Source organism: Terrapene carolina, unplaced genomic scaffold (genome assembly GCF_002925995.2).
Source record: "Terrapene carolina triunguis isolate 2854851 unplaced genomic scaffold, T_m_triunguis-2.0 Scaffold90, whole genome shotgun sequence".
NCBI classification, from domain to species: domain Eukaryota; kingdom Metazoa; phylum Chordata; order Testudines; family Emydidae; genus Terrapene; species Terrapene triunguis.
The window spans coordinates 2,921,300-2,943,885 of record NW_020664441.1 but is presented as its reverse complement, the minus strand read 5'-3'; the positions used below and the strand labels follow the sequence as shown (position 1 = coordinate 2,943,885).

General features: G+C 52.5%; 2 protein-coding genes across 6 annotated transcripts in view; one reads left to right on the top strand and one right to left on the bottom strand.

Moving 5' to 3' along the window:
* STX3 (syntaxin 3) overlaps nt 1–15,376 on the top strand; it is a 32,644-nt gene extending 17,268 nt beyond the window's left edge. Inside the window, exons 2-11 of one of the 5 annotated variants that reach the window (XM_024198312.1) lie at nt 1,375–1,455; nt 1,864–1,963; nt 2,128–2,202; nt 2,788–2,855; nt 3,723–3,831; nt 4,834–4,907; nt 5,252–5,386; nt 6,706–6,816; nt 14,067–14,174; nt 14,559–15,376. In XM_024198312.1, coding sequence (XP_024054080.1) covers nt 1,375–1,455; nt 1,864–1,963; nt 2,128–2,202; nt 2,788–2,855; nt 3,723–3,831; nt 4,834–4,907; nt 5,252–5,386; nt 6,706–6,816; nt 14,067–14,144 — 831 coding nt within the window. In that variant the 3' untranslated portion in view covers nt 14,145–14,174; nt 14,559–15,376. Of the gene's footprint in view, nt 1–1,374; nt 1,456–1,863; nt 1,964–2,127; nt 2,203–2,787; nt 2,856–3,722; nt 3,832–4,833; nt 4,908–5,251; nt 6,219–6,473; nt 6,585–6,705; nt 6,817–7,526; nt 8,118–8,375; nt 8,491–10,037; nt 10,946–14,066; nt 14,175–14,558 lie in introns of those variants that run through there. The other 4 variants (XM_024198291.2, XM_024198284.2, XM_024198301.1 and 1 more) reach the window with 4 other exon arrangements.
* Nucleotides 15,377–16,453: 1,077 nt separating this feature from the next.
* On the bottom strand, nt 16,454–20,162 carry MRPL16 (mitochondrial ribosomal protein L16). The gene is made up of 4 exons (XM_024198258.1): nt 19,985–20,162; nt 19,282–19,347; nt 17,471–17,619; nt 16,454–17,190 (listed from the first exon to the last, which is right to left on the bottom strand). The coding sequence occupies exons 1-4, from the start codon at nt 20,034–20,036 to the stop codon at nt 16,705–16,707; spliced, it is 753 nt and encodes a 250-aa protein (XP_024054026.1). The 5' UTR covers nt 20,037–20,162; the 3' UTR covers nt 16,454–16,704.
* Nucleotides 20,163–22,586: the final 2,424 nt, after the last annotated feature.

Below are 22,586 nucleotides of genomic sequence, written 5' to 3'. Positions count from 1 at the left end.
GGGATTTCCCCCCGGACGGGGATTTGAATCCCAAAAAGCCGGACATGTCCGGGAAAATCCGGACGTATGGTAACCCTAGGTTGGATGGGCGGGGAGTTCTGAGGGGGGCAGTCAGGGGGCAGGGGCAAGGCTGTTTGGGGGGCACAGCCTTCCCTACCCGGCCCTCCATACAGTTTTGCACTCGGGCCAAAAAGTTTGCCCACCCCTGGTTTAGCTGAAGCTGTGGTGATGTGAAGTGCTGCTGCGTCATTGCTGTGGGCTGGGAGCGAACAGTGTCTTAACTGTAAAAGAATCCTATTTCTGCTCTGATTGGGAGGGGTGTGTGGTGAGGGCCACTTCCCCCCAGGGGAAATTTAAAATAGGGGCCAGACCCCTCCACTATGAACCCTGCCTTTTTACTAGCTACCCACAATACGTCTCCTACCTCCCCCACTCTCTCTTTACCTTCCCACCCCAGATTCCTGGTGCCTCTTCACCACATCCCCATTAGCAGCAGCAACAGTTTCCACAAAGCCCCTGGACTCCTGGGTACCCAAGTGTGGCTGAGGCTGCTGGGCTGGGATTCGAATCGCAGTCCCACCAGGGTAAATCAGGAGCGACTCCACTGAAGTCAGTGGAGTTACTCTAGATTACCCCCATGTGCCTGGCACTGAGTCGCCTTCTGATGGCTGGTATTTTTAGTAGCCCCGTATGAGATGAGTTGGTCTTTCCTCCGTCTTGTCCCTAGAGGACAAAGTACCAAACTCGTGGCACTAGCTGGCCCCCTTGTCATTGGTCTCAGCAGAGATCCCACGAAGTGATAGGCCGTGGAGGCTGAGCTCCCCACTTCCCCTAACAGGTCCCTCTAGATCTGGGCTGAGGCACGCTGGCGGTGAATGGTGCGGGGGAAGTCTGCAGGGCCACCACTCCTGATGCGCCAGTTGTGGGGAGGAACCGAAGATGGCTGTCTCCAGGGGGTCAGTCTGGAACGCAGCCCCATTACAGATGTTACTGAAAAGCCCCCTGATGTTTGAGTACCTATAGTGGCCGCTGCAGGAGGGAGAGCGAGAGAGAGAGAAGCATCTCCAGGAAGGATGATCCTCCACTTTAGATTAGTTTGGTGGATCTCAGTCTTTTCCAGGGCAGGACCCACCCTCCTCATCATTCTGAGTGAGGGCGACTCCCAGAGTCGCTTGCCTGGCTTCCCAACGGTGCTGCACTGGCATGGAGGCTGCAGGGTGTAGGGAGTGCAAATTGGGGCACTGGTGAGATGGCCTTTTGCACCCAGGGGGTAGGCTGTGAGGGGTTCCGCCTCTGTGCCGGGAAGCCCAGTGTGGGCGTGCCGGCTCTGGGAAGATCCCCTAACCCTCTCACTGGCCTTGCCCTCCCTTACAGAAGCAGGACCAGGATGACGATGCTGACGATGTGGAGATTGCCATCGAGAACACGGGGTTCATGGACGAGTTCTTCTCCGAGGTGAGGAGGAGGCGTGGCCCTGGGACAGGCCTCAGTCTCATTTACATTGTCCGTGTCCGTTCTCTGGGGAGAGGCAGCAAGGTGGGCTGGCAGATCTCCTTTTCCTGGGGAGCTCTTGGGACTAGAGATCCCCTCTCCTTTAGTGAACTGTGGTTCAGTGGATAGGGCACAGATCCGAGTGCTTCTCCCAGATCGGCCACTGGCTGGCTTGGTGACCTTGGGCAAATCCTGTCCCCTCTCTGTGCTTCAGTTTTCCCTCCCACCCTTTGTCTGTCTTGCCTATTTAGACTGAGACATGTTTGGGGCAGGGACTGTCTCTAAATGTCTGTACAGCCCCTAGCACCCTACGGCCTTGATCACAGTTCAGTGCTACTGTAATATAGCTAATAGTGATCTCTTGCGGTTTAGATTGAAGAAACCCGACAAAATATCGAGAAAATTGCAGAGAATGTGGAGGGGGCGAAAAAACTGTACAGTATCATCCTGTCCGCCCCCATCCCTGAGCAAAGTAAGTCTGAGCCTCCTCCTGGGCCTGAACAAGAGTGAACAGGTCACCTGCCTGGGATGGGTCAGTCCAGCTGGGGGGTGGATGGTGGATCTCTGCCGGGGGGTGGGTGGGCGGGCAGCAGGTGCTCTCCTGTCCCCAACTACTGCTGACTTGTGCTTTTGCAGAGACGAAAGACGACCTGGAGCAGCTCACGGCAGAGATAAAAAAAATAGCCAACAGCGTCCGAAACAAGCTTAAGAGTAAGAGACTGATTTCCCCCCTGGGCTGGCTGATTTGGAGCCTTCCTTTACTGTAGAGCCCTTCCTAGGGCTGACCATCCCCTGTCAATGCCCATCCATTGCTCATCTTCTTTCCTCCTCCTCAGGACTGCCTTTTCCACCCTGCACCCCACTGGGACTGCTTCTTGGAAATGACCCTTCCTTGCCAGGAGCTTTTCTCCTCCTAGTGGGGCGCTGGCTGGATGCTGGGACCTTTGGATCTTAATGCGCAGGTCTCTACTGCTTGCATTAAAAGACCCACCTCTGTTAGTCCAGCCTGTAGCAGGCTCATCCACCTCTGTGGCTCAGACACCACTAGCGGGGACAGAGTGCCACACAGAGTGGGCGTGGCTGCATCTGGTGCCTCCTAGTGCCTGGATAGGAAGGGGGTGCAGAAGGCCGAACCCACTGACTTGGCTAAGGAGGTGTGGGGGGCAGTAAGGGATTGAGCCCCTTTCTTAAGGAAAGAGGAGAACTCGAAGTTCGTGGGGTAGGGAAGCTGAGACGTGAGACTGTGCAGCTGGTCCAGCCCCCCCATTATTTCACCCCACTTGCCCGTGTCCCCAGGCATGGAGCGGAGCATTGAGCAGGATGAGGTCCAGTCGTCAGCGGATCTGCGGATACGGAAATCCCAGGTGAGCAGAGCACTCTCATTCCCACACTGCGATCCCTGTATCGACCTGCCCCTAGCCAGAATGGGTCCCAGAGGGAGCGGGCTGCACCCATAGAGAGCCCGGGTGGGGAGGGGACAAAGGTAGCGTCAGAGATGGCAGACTGTACCTCAGTCCTGGGTGGGGAGATGATACGTTACAGAGAACAAAAAGAGCAGTACATGGATCTTTGGCTTCATCTGAGGATCTCTGAGTGGTGGGCTCCTCAGTCCAACAGACAAAGGCAGAACTAGATCCAATGGCTGGAAGTTGATTTTGCACAAATTTAGACCAGAAATAAGATGCAAATTCTGTATTAGGAGGTAATTAACCATTAGAATGACTTTATCTAGGGCTGAGGTGAATTCTTCAGCCCTACACTTCTAGGAGTCTGTTGTTCAAAGTCAAGACCAGATGTTCTTCCAAACAATCTGCTCTAGCTCACCCAGAAGTTCTGGGCTTCATGGAGGATTCATTGGCTGAAATTTTCTGGCCTGTTATACAGGTTGAACTAGATAATTCCTTCAGACCTTAAGCGCTATAAAAGCACTATCCAGAGCATTATTATCCCTTTCATACAAATGAGTAAACTGAGGCACGGGCAAGTGACAGCATTTCCCCAACGCTGCAGTGGGTGCTCCTGTCAGAACCATCCAGGCTGTGTTTGGGGAAAGGGGAGGATAAGGAGGAGAGAGGGTATGGAGAGCAGGTAGGCTGTGCTGTGGTCAGATAGCTCCCCAAGCAGATGGGGCAGATGGCTATCCCAGCTGGAGAGGCAGTGCCTGTGAATCCACATTACTACAATATAGATCATACAGTGAACTGCTCGTCTCCCCCTTTCCCTCCCCCCAGCATTCTGTCCTTTCCCGGAAGTTTGTCGATGTGATGACCAAGTACAACGAGGCACAGGTCGACTTCCGAGAACGTAGCAAAGGGCGGATCCAGCGGCAGCTCGAGATCAGTATGTACCCTCCCCGCTCAGTGGACATGGCCCACAGGCAGCATATGGCCAGGGCCTGACCCTCCTCCCCAGCCCAAGGGGTGGTTGGATTAATTGCCCACAGGAATGGAAACTACCCCACTCCAGTTTGTGAGCCTGAGTTACTGCAGAGACCATAATTAGGGCCCTAGCAAATTCATGGCTGTGAAAAACGCGTCATGGACCGTGAAATCTGGTCTCCCCTGTGAAATCTGATCTTTTGTGTACTTTTCCCTATACTATACAGTGTTTCTTAGACTGGGGGTTCTGACCCAAAAGGGGGTTGCAAGACTGTTGTAGGGGCGGTCACAGTATTGCCACCCTTACTTCTGTGCTGCCTTCAGAGCTGGACTGCCAGAGAGCGCCGGCTGGGCTACCAGCTCTGAAGGCAGCACTGCAGCAGTGCAGAAGTAAGGGTGTGTGTGGAGCGTGCGGGGGGGGGGGGGGGGGGGGGCCTGGTTTTGGGGGGGGGGGGGGGGGGGGGTGTCACTTTTTTTGGGAGGGGGCGTCGTCATGGGCTTTATATTTTGCTGTTTTTAAATACATATTTGTTTTGTTACAACACTGAAATTTAAGATTTAAATATCTGACCGAGAAATTCAAGATTTAAAAAATGGTGTGACCGTGAAATTTACAAAAATGGATTGTGAATTTGGGAGAGCCCCAACCATAATCCTCCCATGATCCCCTCCCACCCAGGGTGTCTCAGTGCCCCCTGCTGGGAAGTGTGGGCTGGGCAGTTGTGGGATTCCTCCCTATCCCCCAGCTGTGTCTCTGCTGAATGTGGGGGAGGTTTAGAATCTGGGCTTGGGAGGCATGTCTCAGTTTGGAGGCCAGAGGGGTTCACACAAACACACCTGTCCCCAAGAGCAGCCAAAGTGAATCTCCCCCCTCTCTTCCCCCACCCCCCACAAGCCTTGCTGGTTCCGCCATTCATGCCCAGCGATTTGGTCTGATCTCTCCTCTCTTTCTCCCATGATAAAGCTGGGAAGAATACGACCGATGAGGAGCTGGAGGAGATGCTAGAGAGTGGAAACCCCTCAATATTCACATCTGGGGTGAGGACGCAGTGGGGACTGGGAGGAGATGGGGGAATGGAGGTGCATAAAGAGGAGGGACCTTGGAGCATATGATGGTTTAATAGTACCTAGCTCTTACAAAGCGCCTTCATCAGTAGATCTCAAAGCACTTATAGAATGGGAAATCTAGGGGGAGACACTGGGATGGGGGGGTGAGCAGTGGGAATTTGGGGGGATGGGCAGCGAGTGTGGGTGTCAGGATATGGGTGGTGGGGAGCAGCGTGACTCTGAGCACTGGGAATGGCAGGGTGTTAGCTCACAGCTCCTTAGCATTATCTGGGTTTGTGTGGGGTGGTAACCGACCCTGTCTGGCTCCGTTCCAGATCATGGATTCGCAGATCTCGAAGCAGGCACTGAGCGAGATCGAGGGGCGGCACAAGGACATTGTGCGGCTTGAGAGCAGCATCAAGGAGCTTCACGACATGTTCGTGGACATTGCCATGCTGGTGGAAAACCAGGTAACTGGGCAGAACAACCAATGAGGGGGTGGGGCGCTCTGGAGGGATAAGGACTGAGTGACTGAGCAACCGGGACAGGAAGGGGTAACCTAGCAACCTGGGGCAGGGAACAGAATAACCATGTAACCTGGGGCAGGGAACAGGGTAACCGAGTAACTAGGGGGTGGGGCTCTCAAGGGATAAGGACAGGGTAACCAAGCAACCAGGGGCAGGGAACAGGGTAACTCAGCAACGGGGATGAAGGTGACAGCTGTGTAACAGGAGGGGAAAGTGGGGTAAGCCTTGGTAACTGAGTAACCATGGGAGGAGACAGCATGATGACCATGTAACCTGGGAGTAGGGAAAAAAAGGATTGTACAAGACTGGGCAGGGTAAAAACCATGTAACCAAGCAATGCAGGGATGGGGGAAATGGAGGGACTGAGCAGCCAAACTGGGAATTGGAATGGGTAACTAAGCAACTGAACACCGGTGCCTTCTAGCAGCCAGGGATTTTCTGTTGGTGGTACCTCGGATGTGGGAGCTGGGTGGGAGTGAGTTTGCGATCTTGGTGACATGGCTGATGTCATGGAGACCCAGAGGTCTGTCGTCCTGTCCCAGTGCTCAGTGCCTGGCTTTCCTTCGACCCCACAGAGCTCCTGCAGCCAGAGCCCAATCCCTGCTCTGTCTCTCCCTGGGGGAAAGCCCCCCATTTCAGTCTCCTGAGGCCCCTGCATTGTGGAGTGCAGCCACCTCTCACTGCAACTTAGGCATCAGTGTCTATCTCTGAGGCCCCCTTTCTGTTTTCTACCCTCAATGCAATGCCGAGGAGGCGGCGTGTGAGTCGGGGAACGGTGAGTATGCCTCTTTCCTGTCATCAGACCCAGGGAGAGGCGGTGGATTGACCCTGAAGCCCTACAACCCAATGGCAACCCCTCTGTGCCCAGAAGGGCGGTGGCGGTGGGAATGACTGCCTTGCTCACCTGAGCAGAGGGGGAGACCTCCAAGGGCCAGGCTGGGATCTCGTGATGGGAGGAACATGTGCATGGTGGGAGGTGCGGTGGGTGTTTTAGATGTCTGAGTTTCCTCTCTTCCTGCTCCCCTGACAGGGCGGGGTCCTAGATAACATAGAGCTGAACATGATGCATGCGGTAGACCACATAGAGAAAGCGCGTGATGAGACCAAAAAGGCTCTGGTATACAAGAAAAAGGCACACAAGGTGAGTCCCCCAAGCCCCAATCTGTGCTCAGGCCCCCTTGCTGGCTCTCTTGCTCTCTTCTGCCTCCCTGCCACTTCCGCCGCTCTCTGCCGCTCCCGCTATCTCTCTCTTCCTCCGCAAGGGAGCCATGATCGACCGCATAGAGACCAACATGGACCAGTCGGTGGGCTTTGTGGAACGGGCCGTGGCTGACACCAAAAAGGCTGTGAAATACCAGAGCGAGGCCAGAAGGGTGAGAACGACCAATCACAGCCCCATCCAGTCTCCACCTCCTGCCAATCAATGGTCCCGTCTCACCCTTCTCAGATGCCATCCAATCTTGAATGATCCCACCAACCAAAACCCCACCCCATCTAGTCTCCCATCCCACCACCAGTCAAAGCCCCCATCTCACCCTTCTCAGATCCATCCAATCATGACCCATCCTATAAACCAAAGCCCCACCCCATCACCTCGACACCACCAATCACAGCTCCCTGTCCAGTCCCCATGCATGTCAATCAAAGGTTCCCATCTCACTCTTCTGTCACCCATCCAACCATGACCCATCCCATCAACCAAAGCCTCACTGCATCCAGCACCCACCCACCAGTCAAAGTCCTTTTCTCATTCCACCCCCTCAGACCCCCCCACACCCACCTCCCAAAATCTTCAGTCCCCTCCAGTCATCCTCCTCCATCCCACCCCTCTCTGACCTTGCTGGTCTCCATCCCTCCACCCCATCCCTGTTCCAGCCCCCTCCCTGTTGGGAAAGGACCAATGGCTCTCAAAGGTATTATGATTTCCAGGGGAGTAAGCCACCTGAATACTTTTTTGAGCACCTGGGCCAATGGGTCTAGCTGGCAAAGGTCCAGAGCAAATCCAGGGGCCCCGGTGACCCCTTGGTTTCTCAGTAATATTTCCCCATCCCTTGCTCCAGCTTCCTGTGCTCTTCTTTCACAGCCTTCTCCTCCTCCCTCACTTGTCCCCCACAGCCCGGACACTGAGCCCCTCCATGTACGACGTGCCATGCTGCATCCCTCTCCGAGGTAACTGCTTGGGCTGTCTCCCTGCTTCATTTCGCTAGCTCCGGGCTCCTCCCTGGCCCTTCCTTCTTCTCTGTACGTCTTGATAAATGTGGTTATGAGCCAGGCTCGGTCCCCAGAGCTCCTGCACTGTTCCCTAAAGTGCCTTCAAGGGGAGGGGGGAGGCTGAGAACTTCCCCGCAGCCCACACCTCTACACCATTACCTATAGCACCCCCTGCTGACAGGAGTCAATGCTGGAGTAACTTGAGCTCCCCCTTCAGTGCCCCCTGCTGGGAGAGGCTGGGACTGGAGTAGCAGGGAGCTCCCCCCACAGCCAGCAGTCCTGCCCGGCTATCTACAGCACCCCATGCTAGGAGAGGCTGGGAGTACCTCTCTGCTCACCATTCCCAATAGTACCCCCAATTGAGGGAGGCTAGGATTGGAGTAGCTGTGTGCTCCCAGTGCCTTTATGCCATTCCCTGCAGCATCCCTAGCTGGAGAAGGCTGGGACTGGATTAAATTAAGAGGGGGACAAAAATTAAGAAGCCTAGAAATGCATATGGTCTGATTTTTTTTTTTTTTTTTTTAATCTGAAAGATTCTGGTGGGGAATATTTTTGAGGTGTATGCTGCCTTAAAGGGGTGGCTGAAATCAGTGCTCTGCAGCTCTGAAATAGCTGTCTCTTAAAGGGACACGTGCAGGGGGAGCCATATCTGTTTTTCTCATTTGCTGTTGCATTGCTGTTTATAGTTTTATCCTTTTTTTGTTTTTGTCCCCTCCTCCAGAAAATGATAATTATCATTGTGGTAGTGGTTGTCTTGCTCGCAATAGTAGCTCTGATTATTGGACTTTCCGTAGGGCTCAAGTAAAGCTAGCCCCCAGGGTTGCTGGCTCTGAACTGTAAGTAGTGTGGGGAAATGTGGGGGTTTCCTGGGGCGCTGGCTCGGTGGGGTGGCAGTCAAGCAAAGGTTGGGAGTGACTTGAACTTATTGTTGCTTGCTTGCCCAGGAGAGTTCAGAACCTCTCTGAGTTGGGTATGTATTGGTGGGTGCCTTGGATATCGGGTGTGGTTTTGCTCCTCATACCTGGAGACCAACCCTGCCTTGGGCCAAAAATAAAATGTATTCTCACTAGTGTCAGTTGGATCTATCCTGGGTGTTGTATCCACAACCTTGTCTATGCATTGGGTTCTGTGTTCTAGTTTCTTGCTGCTGGCTTTGGGTTCTAGACTCTAGACACTGTGCTTTGTGTTCTGGGCTATGTGGGTTCTGGCTTTGGGTTCTGTGCTGTGAGCTCTTGGTTATGGTTTTGGGTTCTAGACTAGCTACTGTGCTTTTGGTTCTGGCTTCGGGTTCTAGACTATGTGCTGTACTTTGGATTCTAGCCTCTGGGCTCTGTGCTTTGGGCTGTAGATTCTTGGCTCTAGCTTTGGGTTCTGTGCTTTGCAGCTGAGCTTTGCCTTCAATCTCTTACATTTTTAACTCTTGCCTCGGCACTGGGGATGTGGCAGGCGAGATGGTGTTTGCAGAAGAGGGGACGGTGTAAGGAGCATGACTTGGGAAGCGGGGGAGCATGATTTCTCAAGCTTCTAGAGTGGGGAGGATAGTTCTGTGGATGTGGCCCCAGTGAAGGCAGCTGCTAGAGTCTGCTGCAAAGCAGGCACCTGTGCTGTTTTTACAGGGCTCACTCACAGCTCTCTGGATCTCTGCAGACTCAAAGAGTGCAGGGTAGGCCCTTGTGCACAAAGGGATCTGAAGGGTTAATTCTGGTCTGCTCTCCATTCCTTACCTTGGGGGGGAGGGAGGGGGAAGAGGGAAAAAGAAGGCGGAACTCTTCCAAGCTCCGCCCCATGAGTCACCAAAACCAGACCCCCTCAGATTGTGCAGATAATCAAAATAGGGGTGTGATGTTGCTTGGCCCCTCCTGGGCTGGGGTTGTTTGACTGTCCCCCTGGGCTTGACCAAAGTGCTTGGGCTGATTGCGGGGGAGGGAAATGTGGCATTTCCCAAACACCACCCGCCTGTGGCACCAAAATCATTGGGGAACTGTGCCAATCTGTGACCCTCCCTCCCCGTTCTCAGATGAGCCATGACCCACACAGCTAACAAAACGGCCATTTAATTGACCCTCACGAGCGGGGCAGTTCACACTTCTGAGAGTTGTTCCAGGCTCCCTCCGCTCACTTACACTTGAGTCACGGTTTTGCAATTTCCTCTGCAAGCATGGTTTTGGAGACACCATCATGCAGCATATGGGTGCGTATGCTGGCTGTTTCTGAGCCCCACAGCGGGGTCATTGGCCCATCTGCAGAGATCGTTTCCCCCTCTCTAGCTGTCTGGGCCCAGGATCTGTTAATGTTTAGATGTCAGTGATTATGTTTAATATTACCCTGCTGGCCTGCCCTCAGATGTGAATTGATTTCTCCCTTGTTCCTTCAATTTCTCCAGACACTCCTGATCTTGGTGGTGAGCTTTTTCCCCCGTGATCCTCCTCGTGTCCCACACGCTGACCTCCCGCTCCCCCTGCCTTCCCTGGACCTGCTAATCACAGCCTGCCCTCTGGGCTCTGCTGTGAATCATTTCCCTTTTGGGTGGAGCTTTTCCCAATAGCACTTCTTGGGAGAACTGCCAGCCCATTCATCAGCTAGCTGACGCATCCCTCCTGGAGGATCTGAGCTTGCTTCGCCATGTCCAGGAGGTAACTGTCTCCTGCACCACTGATGCACTTGAGAGAAGCTGCCATCAAGCCTTCCTCTTCTCCCCTCCTCTCCGAATCCACAACCACCAACCCCAGTTCCTCCTCCTGATGTCATTTCGGTCAGATTTCGTTTCCTGGCGGGATTCTCACCAATGGTAGCAGAGCCTTAAAGGAATGTCCAGGACTGTGTTTCCTACCTCACTGGCCTGTCTTGTTTTCATCTTTCTTAGGGGGAATTTTTTAATTGTTTGAAATCTTTATTGAGGGAGGCCAGGGAATGTAAGAACTACCCCTCTGAATTGCTCCAGCCAGGACAGGGAGTGAGAGATCAGGGCTCGGGAGCTCACCTGGGTCGGCTGTGTGGCATATTGGACACTAACGGAGGCTGGACTCTGCAGTGCTCCCAGGACCTGCCAACCCCAAGGAGAGTGAGCAGATGGGCCTGATCTTGAATCTCCTGTGTAGCAATGCACTAAACCTATGGCACCGGAATCCGCAGCACTCCCAAGCTGCTTTGACACCAGGATTAACAAGGGACGTAGGTCAAACCAACAGGGATAGACTTGGCAGCGTCCTCAACTTTGCCAACCCCAGAATTAGGGACAGGATGTGGAAGCAAAGCAGAGCAGGATATGTGGGCACTGACCTCAGTGCACTAGGTGGGCACTGACCTCAGTGCACTAGGGTAACAGGGCTGGGACTGAAACGTGGGTCTGTGGCAGAGCACCGGGACGCATGAGCACTCTGAGCTCAGTGCCGAGTAAAAGCCCAGCGGAGCATGGGCCGCTTCTCTTGTTAATCCCTTCCTGAGAGGCGGGTGCCTGTGTACGGAAGGAGTTGCCTGCAAGCCCTGTCTCGTGTGATCCCTGTTTGCTAAGAACTGGGAGGAATCGAAACCTCTGTTTGCTTTGAAGTGTGAACCTTTGCGACTGGAGTTTCCACCTACTTGTTTGTTCTAAGCACAAAAATAATCCCATTGGCTTCTGGCACCCAACCCAAAGCCCAGGCTCTGATACTCCCTGTGGTTGGTTTGCAGGGCTGGGGCTCTTGGAAACTTTAGGTTGGGTGACATATTCTGTTAAATAGTGATCAGTGACTCCTGGGCCGCAAATCTTAGCACTGACCGTGTCTGATCCTTGCTGGGGGCTTCTCCTTTGGTTATGGGACCAGTGGGTATAGCTGCCCACCTCTGATGGGGATATAATTTTAGTGTGTGTGTGTGTGTGTGTGTGTGTCTGCATGTATGTTTAATGGTCTGTTTACTCAGGGCTAGTTGAGTTTTCATGGATGTTGTTTTAAATGTGCCTGGATCAGGAGTCCTTGTGTGTATTTATTATTCTTACCAGCCAGTCCCTGAATGTCTGCATTTGTCACAGAAATCAGGGTGGCCTGTTTTTACTGGTGTGATGTGGGTTTGGGTGTGCTCCACCCGAGTTGGGCATGACCAACAGCTGTATGACAGCCGTTTGGTGGCCTTGGTGGGAAAGGGGGATTAAGATCTTGGGCCCCATTCCCAGTGGACAGATCTCTGGATCGCAGAAATGCCATCACACCAATCGGGCTCCCTGCTTGGAAGCCTCAGTAGAGAAGCTAAGGACTGAATCAGTGGTGATCTTCCCAGGGCAGAGGGGTGGGGGAAGCCTACCCATGTTGTGCCTGCTTGGAGGATAAACAGGGCCCAAGGGCTATACTAAATTCACTTGACAAATGTCCTCTCCCCTTGTTGAAGGATAAGGGATGACAGCCCTTGTTAGTCAGGATGGGGGATTCTTGTCCGTGAAGGGAGCTAAACTCCCTGCCCTAGCAGCATCTGGCTGGTCCAGGTGCACACTTCCACCCCCACCATCCTTCCTGATGTGCTAGGGGCTGCACATCTCTTAGACCCACTCAGCACTCACCAGCTTGATGCCCCATGACCCACTCTCCTGATGTAGGACTGCACTTGGCCATTACCCCTTGGTGAACAGAGCTGGGAGGAAGTTCCCATTTGTCTTCTCCTTCTCTAGGTCTTGATGTCTGTGATTTTCTAGGTAGTGGGTATGGAGCATGCTGCCTGGGCAGGGTTGCCATTGCAGCCCTGAGATGCCCCTGAAACTCCCCAGAGCTCTGTAGACAGGGGAAATGTCATTGTTTCACCAAGTGAGGGTATTGGCTTATGTGTGTCTTTTTTCTTTTTTTTTTTTTTTTAACTTTGATTTATTTTTAATTTAAAAAAGTAAATAAATGAATTTACATTTGATCACGAACAGCTCTCGCCTGCGTTGTGTTCCCTGCATGAGCCGCCGCTGCCTAAATGCAACATCCAGCTATAGCTACCCTAGCTGTTCTTGGCTGGTTCGAGGCTGGGAGGCAGGGGTGCTGTCTCCTTGGCCTGCATCTCTCATGGTAGAGAAAGACAGGACTTGGCTGGAATGAATGGCAGTAATAATTCATAACTAGCTCAGGTCCTCAGTAGGTCTCAAAACGAGGTCAGTATCACTACCCACATTTTACAGATGGGGAAATTGAGGCACAGATAGGGGAAGTGACTTGCCCAGTGGCTGAGCCTGGAATAGAGCCTAGGGCTCCTGAGTCCCAGTCCAGTGCTCTAGCCACTAGGCCACCCTCCTCCCAGTGTAAAGGAGACTTTATTAGCAGGGCTGCCAGATGTGGACAGATGCCATGGTTCTCTCTGGCTCACCAGCTCCCAGCCTGAGTAATGCAACCTGTGCTGCCCAATGCACCGCGCAGGGGCCAAGTCCTGGCCTAGAAGAGACTGCTCCATGCAAACATTGGGATACATCTGTTCAGAATGCTCCTGGCTGGAATCTGTTGCTCTGCTCAGCCTCAGCCCTGCCCGAATTATCCAACCCATGGCAAGAGTCAAGGCTGAGTAAAGCAACAGATGGGGAAAGGCAGTAGATACAGTGACCTGCCCAACAAAGGGTTAATGATAGCACCGTTTGGAATTAAATAGCCTCACAACAGCAGCACTGCCTTGGGGATGAGACTGGGACTTTGAGCCTCCAGCGCTGGGCTGAGAACTGCTTTCACTTGACTCACTGACATTTAAAGAGACAGCTCCTCTTTCAGAATAGCAGCAGTGACCAGGTTTGGCTGCAAAGGAAGGAGCTTTGTTTATAATCTCCATGCCACCTGGCTCCGCTGATGAACCTTGGGGAGGTGAAAGGGTGAGAGAACCCCCCCACCCACCCAGGCTGGCCTGTTGTTCCAAGTCTCCAGAAGAGCCTCTCCTCTCCACTTCACCCACGTGGATCAGAAAACTTGGCTGGGGTTTCTCCTCCGCTGCTGTGCAGTATCCAGTGCTTCTGGTAAGATGAGATAACGGGTGTTGTGTCTTTTCCTTGGGGGCATGACATTCTGCATGGCTGTATGTGTGGGGCAGGCTAGTTCCTATTTAGCTATTCATGTGGCCCCTGTAATGATGGCATCAGAGCACATGGCTGGAGTTTGCTTTTTCTGCATGGCACGTGAGTTGAGGGGAAGGGAAATGAGCTCACTAAGCAATCATTTCCCACGAGAGCCACCAGCACCAAGGATAAAACTTTTTCTGTTCTCTGTGAAAGAAAAGCCCTACTCCCTCCCTCCACATCTCCGTCCTACTACCCATGGATCCCTTTCCTCTTTTCCAGCCCAAAGTGATGGCCCCCCTTCCTCTGCTCTTTGTGACACATGGAGGATGGGTGACCCTTCCCTCTCCTCTCACTTCCATTTATAGTTCACTGTAAGCCTGCTGCATGTACTGTGTGTTATTTACATTTCTCTCTCTCGCCGAGCAGAAGAAGATCATGATCATGATCTGTTGTATCATCCTGGCCATCATCCTGGCTTCCACCATTGGGGGCATCTTCGCCTGAGTGCCCATCTCCTGCCCTCCCCCACCACAGGTGAGCCAGATGTAGCGGTGCGATGGGTCAGCAGGGTGGGAGCTGGTGTTTGGTTCAGTTAGTATTTGTACTTCTGGGTTGTGTTCCCTGTACTGTGATTGCTTTATGCCCTTATTCTGGATGGGGGGAAAGAGGGGTTTAGACTGGCAGCCTGCTAGGTGTCTAGCTGCTGTATTCAGCATCTAAGGAAAGGAAAGTTGAGGAGCATGCAGGAAGTGCCATTTAGGAACATAACTGCCAAGCCTAAGGGATGATCAAGGGGACAATGTCAAAAAGAACAAGGGATGGTAGGTTACTGACAGAAAAGGGGACTGTGAGGTAGATGGAATTGCAAGATCCATCTGTCCTTTCTCCTTTGGTGTCTCTCTTGCTCTGATTTTTCAGATGGATTTGCAGATGGCCTTTCACCGTTCTTCCACCCTGCACCCTGGTGCCACCCGTCAAATGTTCTTTCCCATCTGGATTTCTCACCAGCTCTACCTCCTCCTCTTTATGGAGAAGTCACAGGCCTGGCCAGGGCCCTATCTGTCAGATATTCTCAGAGCGTTCCTGGCTGGAGGGGCAGAGGAAGCCGGAATAGAACAGGGAGGATGGGCCGCAAAGACAAAACCAAACAAGACACCATGGGGATGATGCTAGCTGACACTAAGGGAAGTTCATCTTCCAATGTAACCATTTTCAGACTCCACGTTTCTTGGCTGTTTAAAGTGCTTCTAAATATCAACCTTTTAGTTCAACTCTGTTCTTAGTCCTAGTGGCTCCTTCTGCCCACTCGTGTGTGGAGACTGACTAGCCAGCAGAGGACATCCATTCAATGGAATGTGTATGCTCAGCACAAATTTACTGAAGGATGGGGAATGGCACAGTCCTGCCTCTGTTGCTCTGGGAGACTCAGTTGTCCTCCTTGGTGGACAGGGATTAAAGACCGCATCTGACATTGTAACTGTCAGTACATCAAAAGCGTGATCAGGCACTGAACTGTCAGACCATCTTTCCCCGGATGAGCAACATAGCTGTTTTCACTCTGATTCTTGCGACCCCTATTTCTCTGGCTCTTTCCCAGTCCACTCCTGCTGCTGAGGGTGGGAATCAGAACATGCTTGACCTGAATCACTGATACTTGGAAGGCAGTTAGGCCCTTCACTCACTCAGCTAGGGTCTCTAAGGGTACATCTTCACTACCCGCCAGATTGGCGGGTAGTAATCAATCCATCGGGGATTGATTTATCGCGTCTCATCTAGACACGATAAATTGATCCCTGAACGCGCTCCCCGTCGACTCCAGAACTCCACCAGGGCGAGAGGCGGAAGGGGAGTCGACGGGGGAGCTGCGGCAATCGATCCCGTGCCGTGAGGACGCGAGGTAAGTCTATCTAAGATACGTCGCCTTCAGTTACGCTATTCTCGTAGCTGAAGCTGCGTATCTTAAATCGATTTCCCCCCCTCCCCCCCAGTCTAGACCAGCCCTTAAGTCACAAAATAGACTGTATTCCCTTGTTTAGCTGTGGGACAGTCTCATTTATCCTACAGAAAAATCTTTCACCTGAAAGTTTGTCACTTATTTTGAACCCCCAAACTGTGTCAACTTGAGCGTATTTGTTGTGTTTTCCCCCCTCTCCTCGGATAAATCATTTCTGCAGTAGGATGCTGTCACGCCATACATCTCCTGATGCTTCTATTCCTTTGGGTCATTGTCTATCCACATAACGAAAGCTCTAAGGTTGCTTTCCCCTACATTACTTGTACATGAGCCAGTCACTAGTGAGAGAATTCTTCAGAAAGAGGGAGACCTCCATGAAATCTAATGATCCCTCCCCAGTTACACAGAGGGCAAATGACATGTTCCCCTCAAGGGTCAGGTGTAAGTGGAGTAGAGGACTCTCTGCCTCACTCAGTGCTTAAGACAGCCCCCACCCTGAATTTATATCAGCTGTTATCTGTATAGTTACTGTTCTAAAGGCACAATCATCTATACAGAAGCCTCTTTCTGAATAAAGAGTTCAATTCAGTGACACTGCTACAGTGTATTCAGTATGTAGTGGGGTGGGTGGGTCAGCTGTGAGGAAGTGTTCTTGGATGGGGCAAGTTTCCTTAGAACTTCAATGATGCAGCATCAGAGGACCATCTTCCTGACTTGGTCAGATGTGCAGTAATACAGGCTCTAACCTAATACTCCACAGAGGATCTGAGACTCCTTGGATGGCCCCTTAACCATCCCCTCTGGCCTCTAACGTACACAGGACACGGAGGCACAGGCACAAGACCATGCCACTGTAAGAAAGCTTTATTAATCCAAAATGATCATTGGTTACCCGAACCTGCCCCTTGCACCTCCATGTTTACTGCACGCAACTCAGCCACCTTTGGAGCAGAGGGGCAGATCTCCACAGCAATGCCCACCCTGGAGAGCCTACCACTACAAGATGGGCCACACTCAGGAGGGACCTCACACCTGCTGAGGAAAGAGGATCAAGGTTCCTTCCAGGCACCTGTCCCTGAGATTTTTTCCCCTCCTACCCCCACTTGGTCATTACACTCTGTCTTTCAGAAAGAACTTGCCCCAGTAGCGCCCCTTCTGTGTCAGATCGTAGGGGCTCAGAACCTTGCGGATCCCTAGCATGTTGGAGGTGATGATACGCTCAAATGTCCATGGGTTCTGATTTTTGCATCTTCTTTCCTCTTCTGCCTGGCGCATCTCCTCCAGGGACTGGCAGCTGACTGCCTTGGCTGGGAACGGCAGCTTCTTGGCCACCTGTGTGAGGAAGTGCTCCACCTCCCCGAACTCGCAGTGCCCACCCACTTCCAAAATGAGGCGGCCACATTTCACTGCTGTCACATAGTGGTCGATGGCACCTTTGCCCCCGCCCATGCGCTGGCCTAGGCTCTTGCGGGTGATGGGCTTGTAAGGGGCTGGGATGCGCCACACGGCGAACATGATCTTGGGATCCAGGTGACGATTGATGGTTAGGCGCATCATTTCAAAGTGACCCCAATGAAGGTAACCACCACCCAATGCCTGCAAGAGGGGAGAGAGAGAGCGCAAGCACAGGAGTTATGACTCAAATACAGGTGAAGGGGCTTCTTCTGCCACCCATTTACAGTTGTTCTCACTCATACCACTTCCATACTCTCTCTTGGCCTCATTTGGCTTATGTCTTCATCCTGGATGGAGTAAGCCCTAATGGTCTCAACTGCCTTGGGTGAAAAGATCAGCTCCTGGGGTTCTGTTTTCCTTGCTCTGGCTGAATCAACCCAAAGGTGACCCCAATTTGTATCTCCCCTCCTCTCCCACTCACCAAAATGCCATACTGTCCCTGGGTGAACTCAGTAGCCTCAGTGGATGGGCCACGGATGTCACGTAGGTTTTTGAATTCCCGCCTCACTTTAGGTACACTTGGAACTTTGTCCATGAACTTCAGTTTGGGTCGGTCAGGGATGGAGATGTCTGGAAGGATGAACAAAAAGAGGTGTCAGCATGCCTCACAGACACCCCCACTTTTTCACTGGGGTAGCTGGTCTGGTGGGCACAGATCTGTAGCTACACGGTGCAAATATGGAACTGTCAGTAGGGGAACATCAGCCAGTTTTCCTCACTGAGCTTCTGAAACTCTGTGGCCAGGGACCTAAGCCTATGTATCTTACAACTAGTTATGTTAAATCAAGCAAGGGGAGACGTTGGCTCTACTGTGGGCTGAGAACACTGATTTCTCTAAGGAAAGGCAAGAAGGCAGCTTGGGTTAGTCCCCTGCCTAAGAAACTACTTCTTGACACTAGTAATAATAGTGCCAATTCTCTCAGTCACTAATGCTTCCTTTTAGGGTGGCAGACTGAGAATGATAGGGCCTCTTGCTATTTATCCCCAACTATTCCCATCCCACCTCCTTGAAGCTGAAGGGATGAATGAGACATCTTGAAATGGCAAAGGTCTATCCTCTCATACCAAACCCTGAGGGTGGTTATGGATTACTGTTCCTCCACCTCAAAGCCCTCATCTAAGCAGTCCCACAAAGCTCCATTCCTCTCCTCCATTTTATCTAACATCTACATGATGGTGGTGGAAGAGGCTGGTGAGCCAATACCGACCTAAGGGTATGGCTACACTACAGCGGCAGCACAGCTATAGTGCTGCAGTTGTGCTTCCATAGCACAGTAATGTAGACGTTTCCTACGTCGACAGAAGGGTTCTTCTGTGGATATAGATAGTCTACCCCTCCAAGAGACGATAGCTAGGTTGAGGTGATGACACACTTGAAGGTCCATGGGTGGTGGTTGTTGTCTTCTCTCCTTTTCTGCATCTACAGTGTGGGTTAGGTTGACCTAACTGTGTGGAAATTTCTCACAGCCCTAAGTGATGTAGCTAGGTCAACCTAAATTTTAGGTGTAGACAGGCCTAAGTACCAGCTTTACTGCTTCTTTACATCAAACATAACCAGCAGAGCTTCCCTCTTATTTCAATATCAAGCCAAAATCAGCACTTGGATGAAGAGCAGCTGGCAAAAATTACTACTACTCAGTCTTGCCTGGAGTCAAGAGAGAAATACAAATATGTGGGAGGCATTTAGACAACAGGGTGAGGAGAGGCAGGGGACCTGTTAGCTCAAAGCCCCTAGATTCTGTCTACTTCCCACACTGGTCCAAAACCCAAGTGCATTAGCCTTTAGAAAATGGTACATGACCCCTCTCCCCAGGTGTTTACAAAAGAAATAGGACAACCTAGAGCAAATGGTGTGTTCTCCTGACAAGGTAGATATGCAACTAGGTATATTTTCCAAAGCTATTAAAAAAAATAAGAATTGATACACTGCTCCCTGACAGCAAGGATTACAAAACGCTTCCTCCACCCTCCAAAGCGAGATTAATAACATGCCTCCTAGATAACCCGTGCTCCCCCAAGAGATGGTGATGATGCACTTAGTCAATACCCCATCACACTTCAAAAATTAGTAATATGCTTTCTATAATGCTCTCCCCTCACCTACCACTCCAGCCCCCACAGGGACTTAACACCTTCCCCCAACACTTTTCCAAGGAAGGTGACAAATGTGTCCAACATTACAAGACACCTGCTGCCCTTCTGTGTTGGCATTTCTCCATGCCCAGCACTCACTGGTATAATCCTGGGGAAGCACATAGCTCTTCAGGCCAGCACTGAGGACTCTGGCAGAAAAAGGATCTGGAAAATAAAAGAGAGGAGATGTAGAAAGACCTTGCACAGATCCTTGGCCCTTAATAAAACACTACCAGGAGACACAGAGCCGAGACTATCACCGACTATAACCTGCCATCACTGAAACATGACCTAGATCCCCAGCACAGAATGAAACTCTAATATGCTGCATTAACAGTGCACCGTTCACAGAGGAACTCAAAGTGCTTCTCAGAGGGGGCCAAGTGGCATGCACCCAATTTACAGATGGGGACAGGGAGGCATGGCAGACTGGGATAGAACCCCCACTCTAACCCACTGGTCCCCTCTCCCAGAACTGGGATAGAACCCAGGAGTCCGGGCTCCCAGCCCACCCCCCTCCCGCTCTAACGACTACACCCCATTCCCCCCGCTGGGATAGAACCCAGGAGTCCCGGCTCCAAGCCCCCATGAACGGTGCCGTCCAGTGGAACGGATGTTGGCGTGATTCAGGCCAAGGCTGGACGGTGGGCGGCGAGGGACACTAGGCCAAGGAGAGCCCCTCATTGGGCGGACAACACCCCGGCAGCGCCCAACGGGGGACCATCCCCGGCTCATAGGGGCTGGAAAGGGCGCTCGCCCTTTAAATCCGCCCCCGCATAAGGCCGGTTGGCGACCTTCTGACCTCCGGGGACCTTTGGCAGCGCGCGGAGAGGACGCGCGAGTCGCCTCCACATGGTCGCGCGCCGCTCCGGAGGGTGGTGGTGTCCTCGCGCCGGGATGCCCCGGAAACGAGGCTGCCTCAGGAGCTGTACCGAGAAGCTCCTAACTGAGGGAGAAAGCGGAAGGGGAGGGGGAAATGGTCACAGGGCGCCGCCATCTTTGGAGTGTTCTTTAATCCGCCCGGGAGGAACTACTTCCGGTAATCTTGAAGGCGTGTGGCACTGGGGGAAACAAGAGTCAGGAAATTTGGTTCCGGGACTCGGGGTTTCCAGCCTGCAAGGCCGGCGGAAGCGAAGCAGTCGGGAGCGGACCAGGTCCCCAGGGGGCGCTGTTGCCTCCCCTTCCCCCCATCAGCCTCGCCCTAGAAAGCACGGGCTGGGGGGTGGCATCCCATGAGTCTTTGCAGCCACAAAGGAGGATGGGGTGCTGCAGGCCTGGGAATCAGGTCTCCTGGGTTCCATCCCAGCTCAGGGAAGGGAGGAGGTCTAGTTAGAGTGACCATATGTCCCATTTTGTCCGGGATAGTCCCTTTTTTAAGTTCTGTCCCAACCATCCCGACTTTCTGCAAAACGGTGCATTTGTCCCAAGAGCAAACTGGACAAACACAGTTTTGCCAAAAACATGGGGTGCAATGCTGTGCAGGCTGTGGAGGAGGGGGGTAGCGGCCACACCAGACCCACTCCGGAGAGCAGCTTGGTCCGGCCCCATGTATAGGAGGGTGGCCTCAGGCTGGCCTTGTGCGCTGTAGAGGGAGGGGGGGGGTCTTGGGTGGCCCCGTGGGGCAGGAAACAGGGAGGGCTCAGGCTGCCCTCACACAGGGCTGGCCCCATGGGGTGTCCCATTTTCCCTTTAGGAAAATGTGGTCACCTTACTGGTTACAGCACGCAGGCTGGGAGCCAGGATTCCTGGGATCTATGTGCTCTTCCCCTCATGCTGGGGGAGCCCTTCACCCACATTATACCCCCAGCCCTGCTGGACACTGAGGCTCTCCCATATTATCCCCCTAGCCCAGGGGTAGGCAACCTATGGCACGTGTGCCGAAGGCAGCACGCGAGCTGATTTTCAGTGGCACACTGCCCGGGTCCTGGCCACCAGCCCGGGGGGGCTCTGCATTTTAGTTTAATTTTAAATGAAGCTTCTTAAACATTTTAAATACCTTATTTACTTTACATACAACAATAGTTTAGTTATATATTATAGACCTAGAGAAAGAAACCTTCTAAAAATGTTAACATGTATTACTGGCACGCGAAACCTTAAATTAAGAGTGAATAAATGAAGACTCGGCACACCACTTCTGAAGGGTTGCCGACCCCTGCCCTAGCCTATAACCCACAGCGGGGACTAGTACCCAGCGCGAACCATGCAGGAATGGCCTGATTGTGTGTGTGTGTGTGTGTGTGTGGTCTTGCAACACCTTCCTGCTGTAATGTGGGGTCACATGAAACATCACCAACCCCAAGCATTCTGATACCCTGAGTTGGCCCTCCCCAAATCTCCATGAAAATAATGAGATTTATATATATATATATAGAGAGAGAGAGAGAGTTCATTTTCTTTGCCTTCTGGGTTCTGAGCCTCTAGGGAGCTCTCAGGTCATGTTTCTCAGTTTTTCATTAAAAAAACTGTCTGCTGCCTGCCCAGTGGGAGACCACCTCCAGCCGAGTGTCCTCAGCCACCCAACATCCAGCTGCCAACCTTGGCATCAGTCGCACCAACATTTGTTCCATTGGATGATGCCATTCCAATGCAGGGAACTGGAAATGGGGTGATGGGGAAGATGGGAGTTCTCTCCCCAACTCTGGGAGGGGAGTGCGGTCTAATGGGTTAGAAATACAAATTATTGCAAGACTTGCAATTTAATCACAAGAGTTGGCGATACCCTGCATGGTATATGTGACGGGTTTTATCAACCCCGCACTGGCCCATCTAGTGTTAACCACACTCTGTGGGCTGAAGAAGCCAGGCCCCCTCCCCCTTGCTGGGCATTCTTGGACTGGAGACAAGGTATAAAAGCAGCAGCTCAGCTCAGTTTGGGCTGACTGAGGAGAAGAGCGGATTTGTGTTGCAGGCTTCTGCTAAGAGGCTGCAGGAGCCCTAGGCTGCAGAGGCCAAGCACGCTGAGGCCCCTGCGGACACCCAGTCAACCACTAAGGATATGGAGAAGAGTTTGTTAACACCAGGAAACAAATTATGCTGAAAGTGAAAGTAGGAAGCGACCCAGGAGATTGGAACGGATGCAGAGAGCGACCAAGTCTGAACACAGGAGAATTAGTTTTTCAGGGCCCTGGGTCGGAACTCTGTGGAGTAAGGTGGGCCTGGGTCTCCCACACCGCACCAACCACTGGGGCAGTCACCACCCCAAGGAACACACTCTACTGCTCAAGGACAGCTGCGTAAACTCTGGTCGCTGGGCTGTGCTGCCCTGAAGACAGGGACAGTTGTATTGACCCCGGAGGCTGGGCCCAGTTACCCTAGGAACAAGAGACAGCCTGGGGAACTCTTGCCACTTGAGCTATTGTTGGGGACCGCTAGGCATAGCTACCAGGTAACTCGGGAGAGTG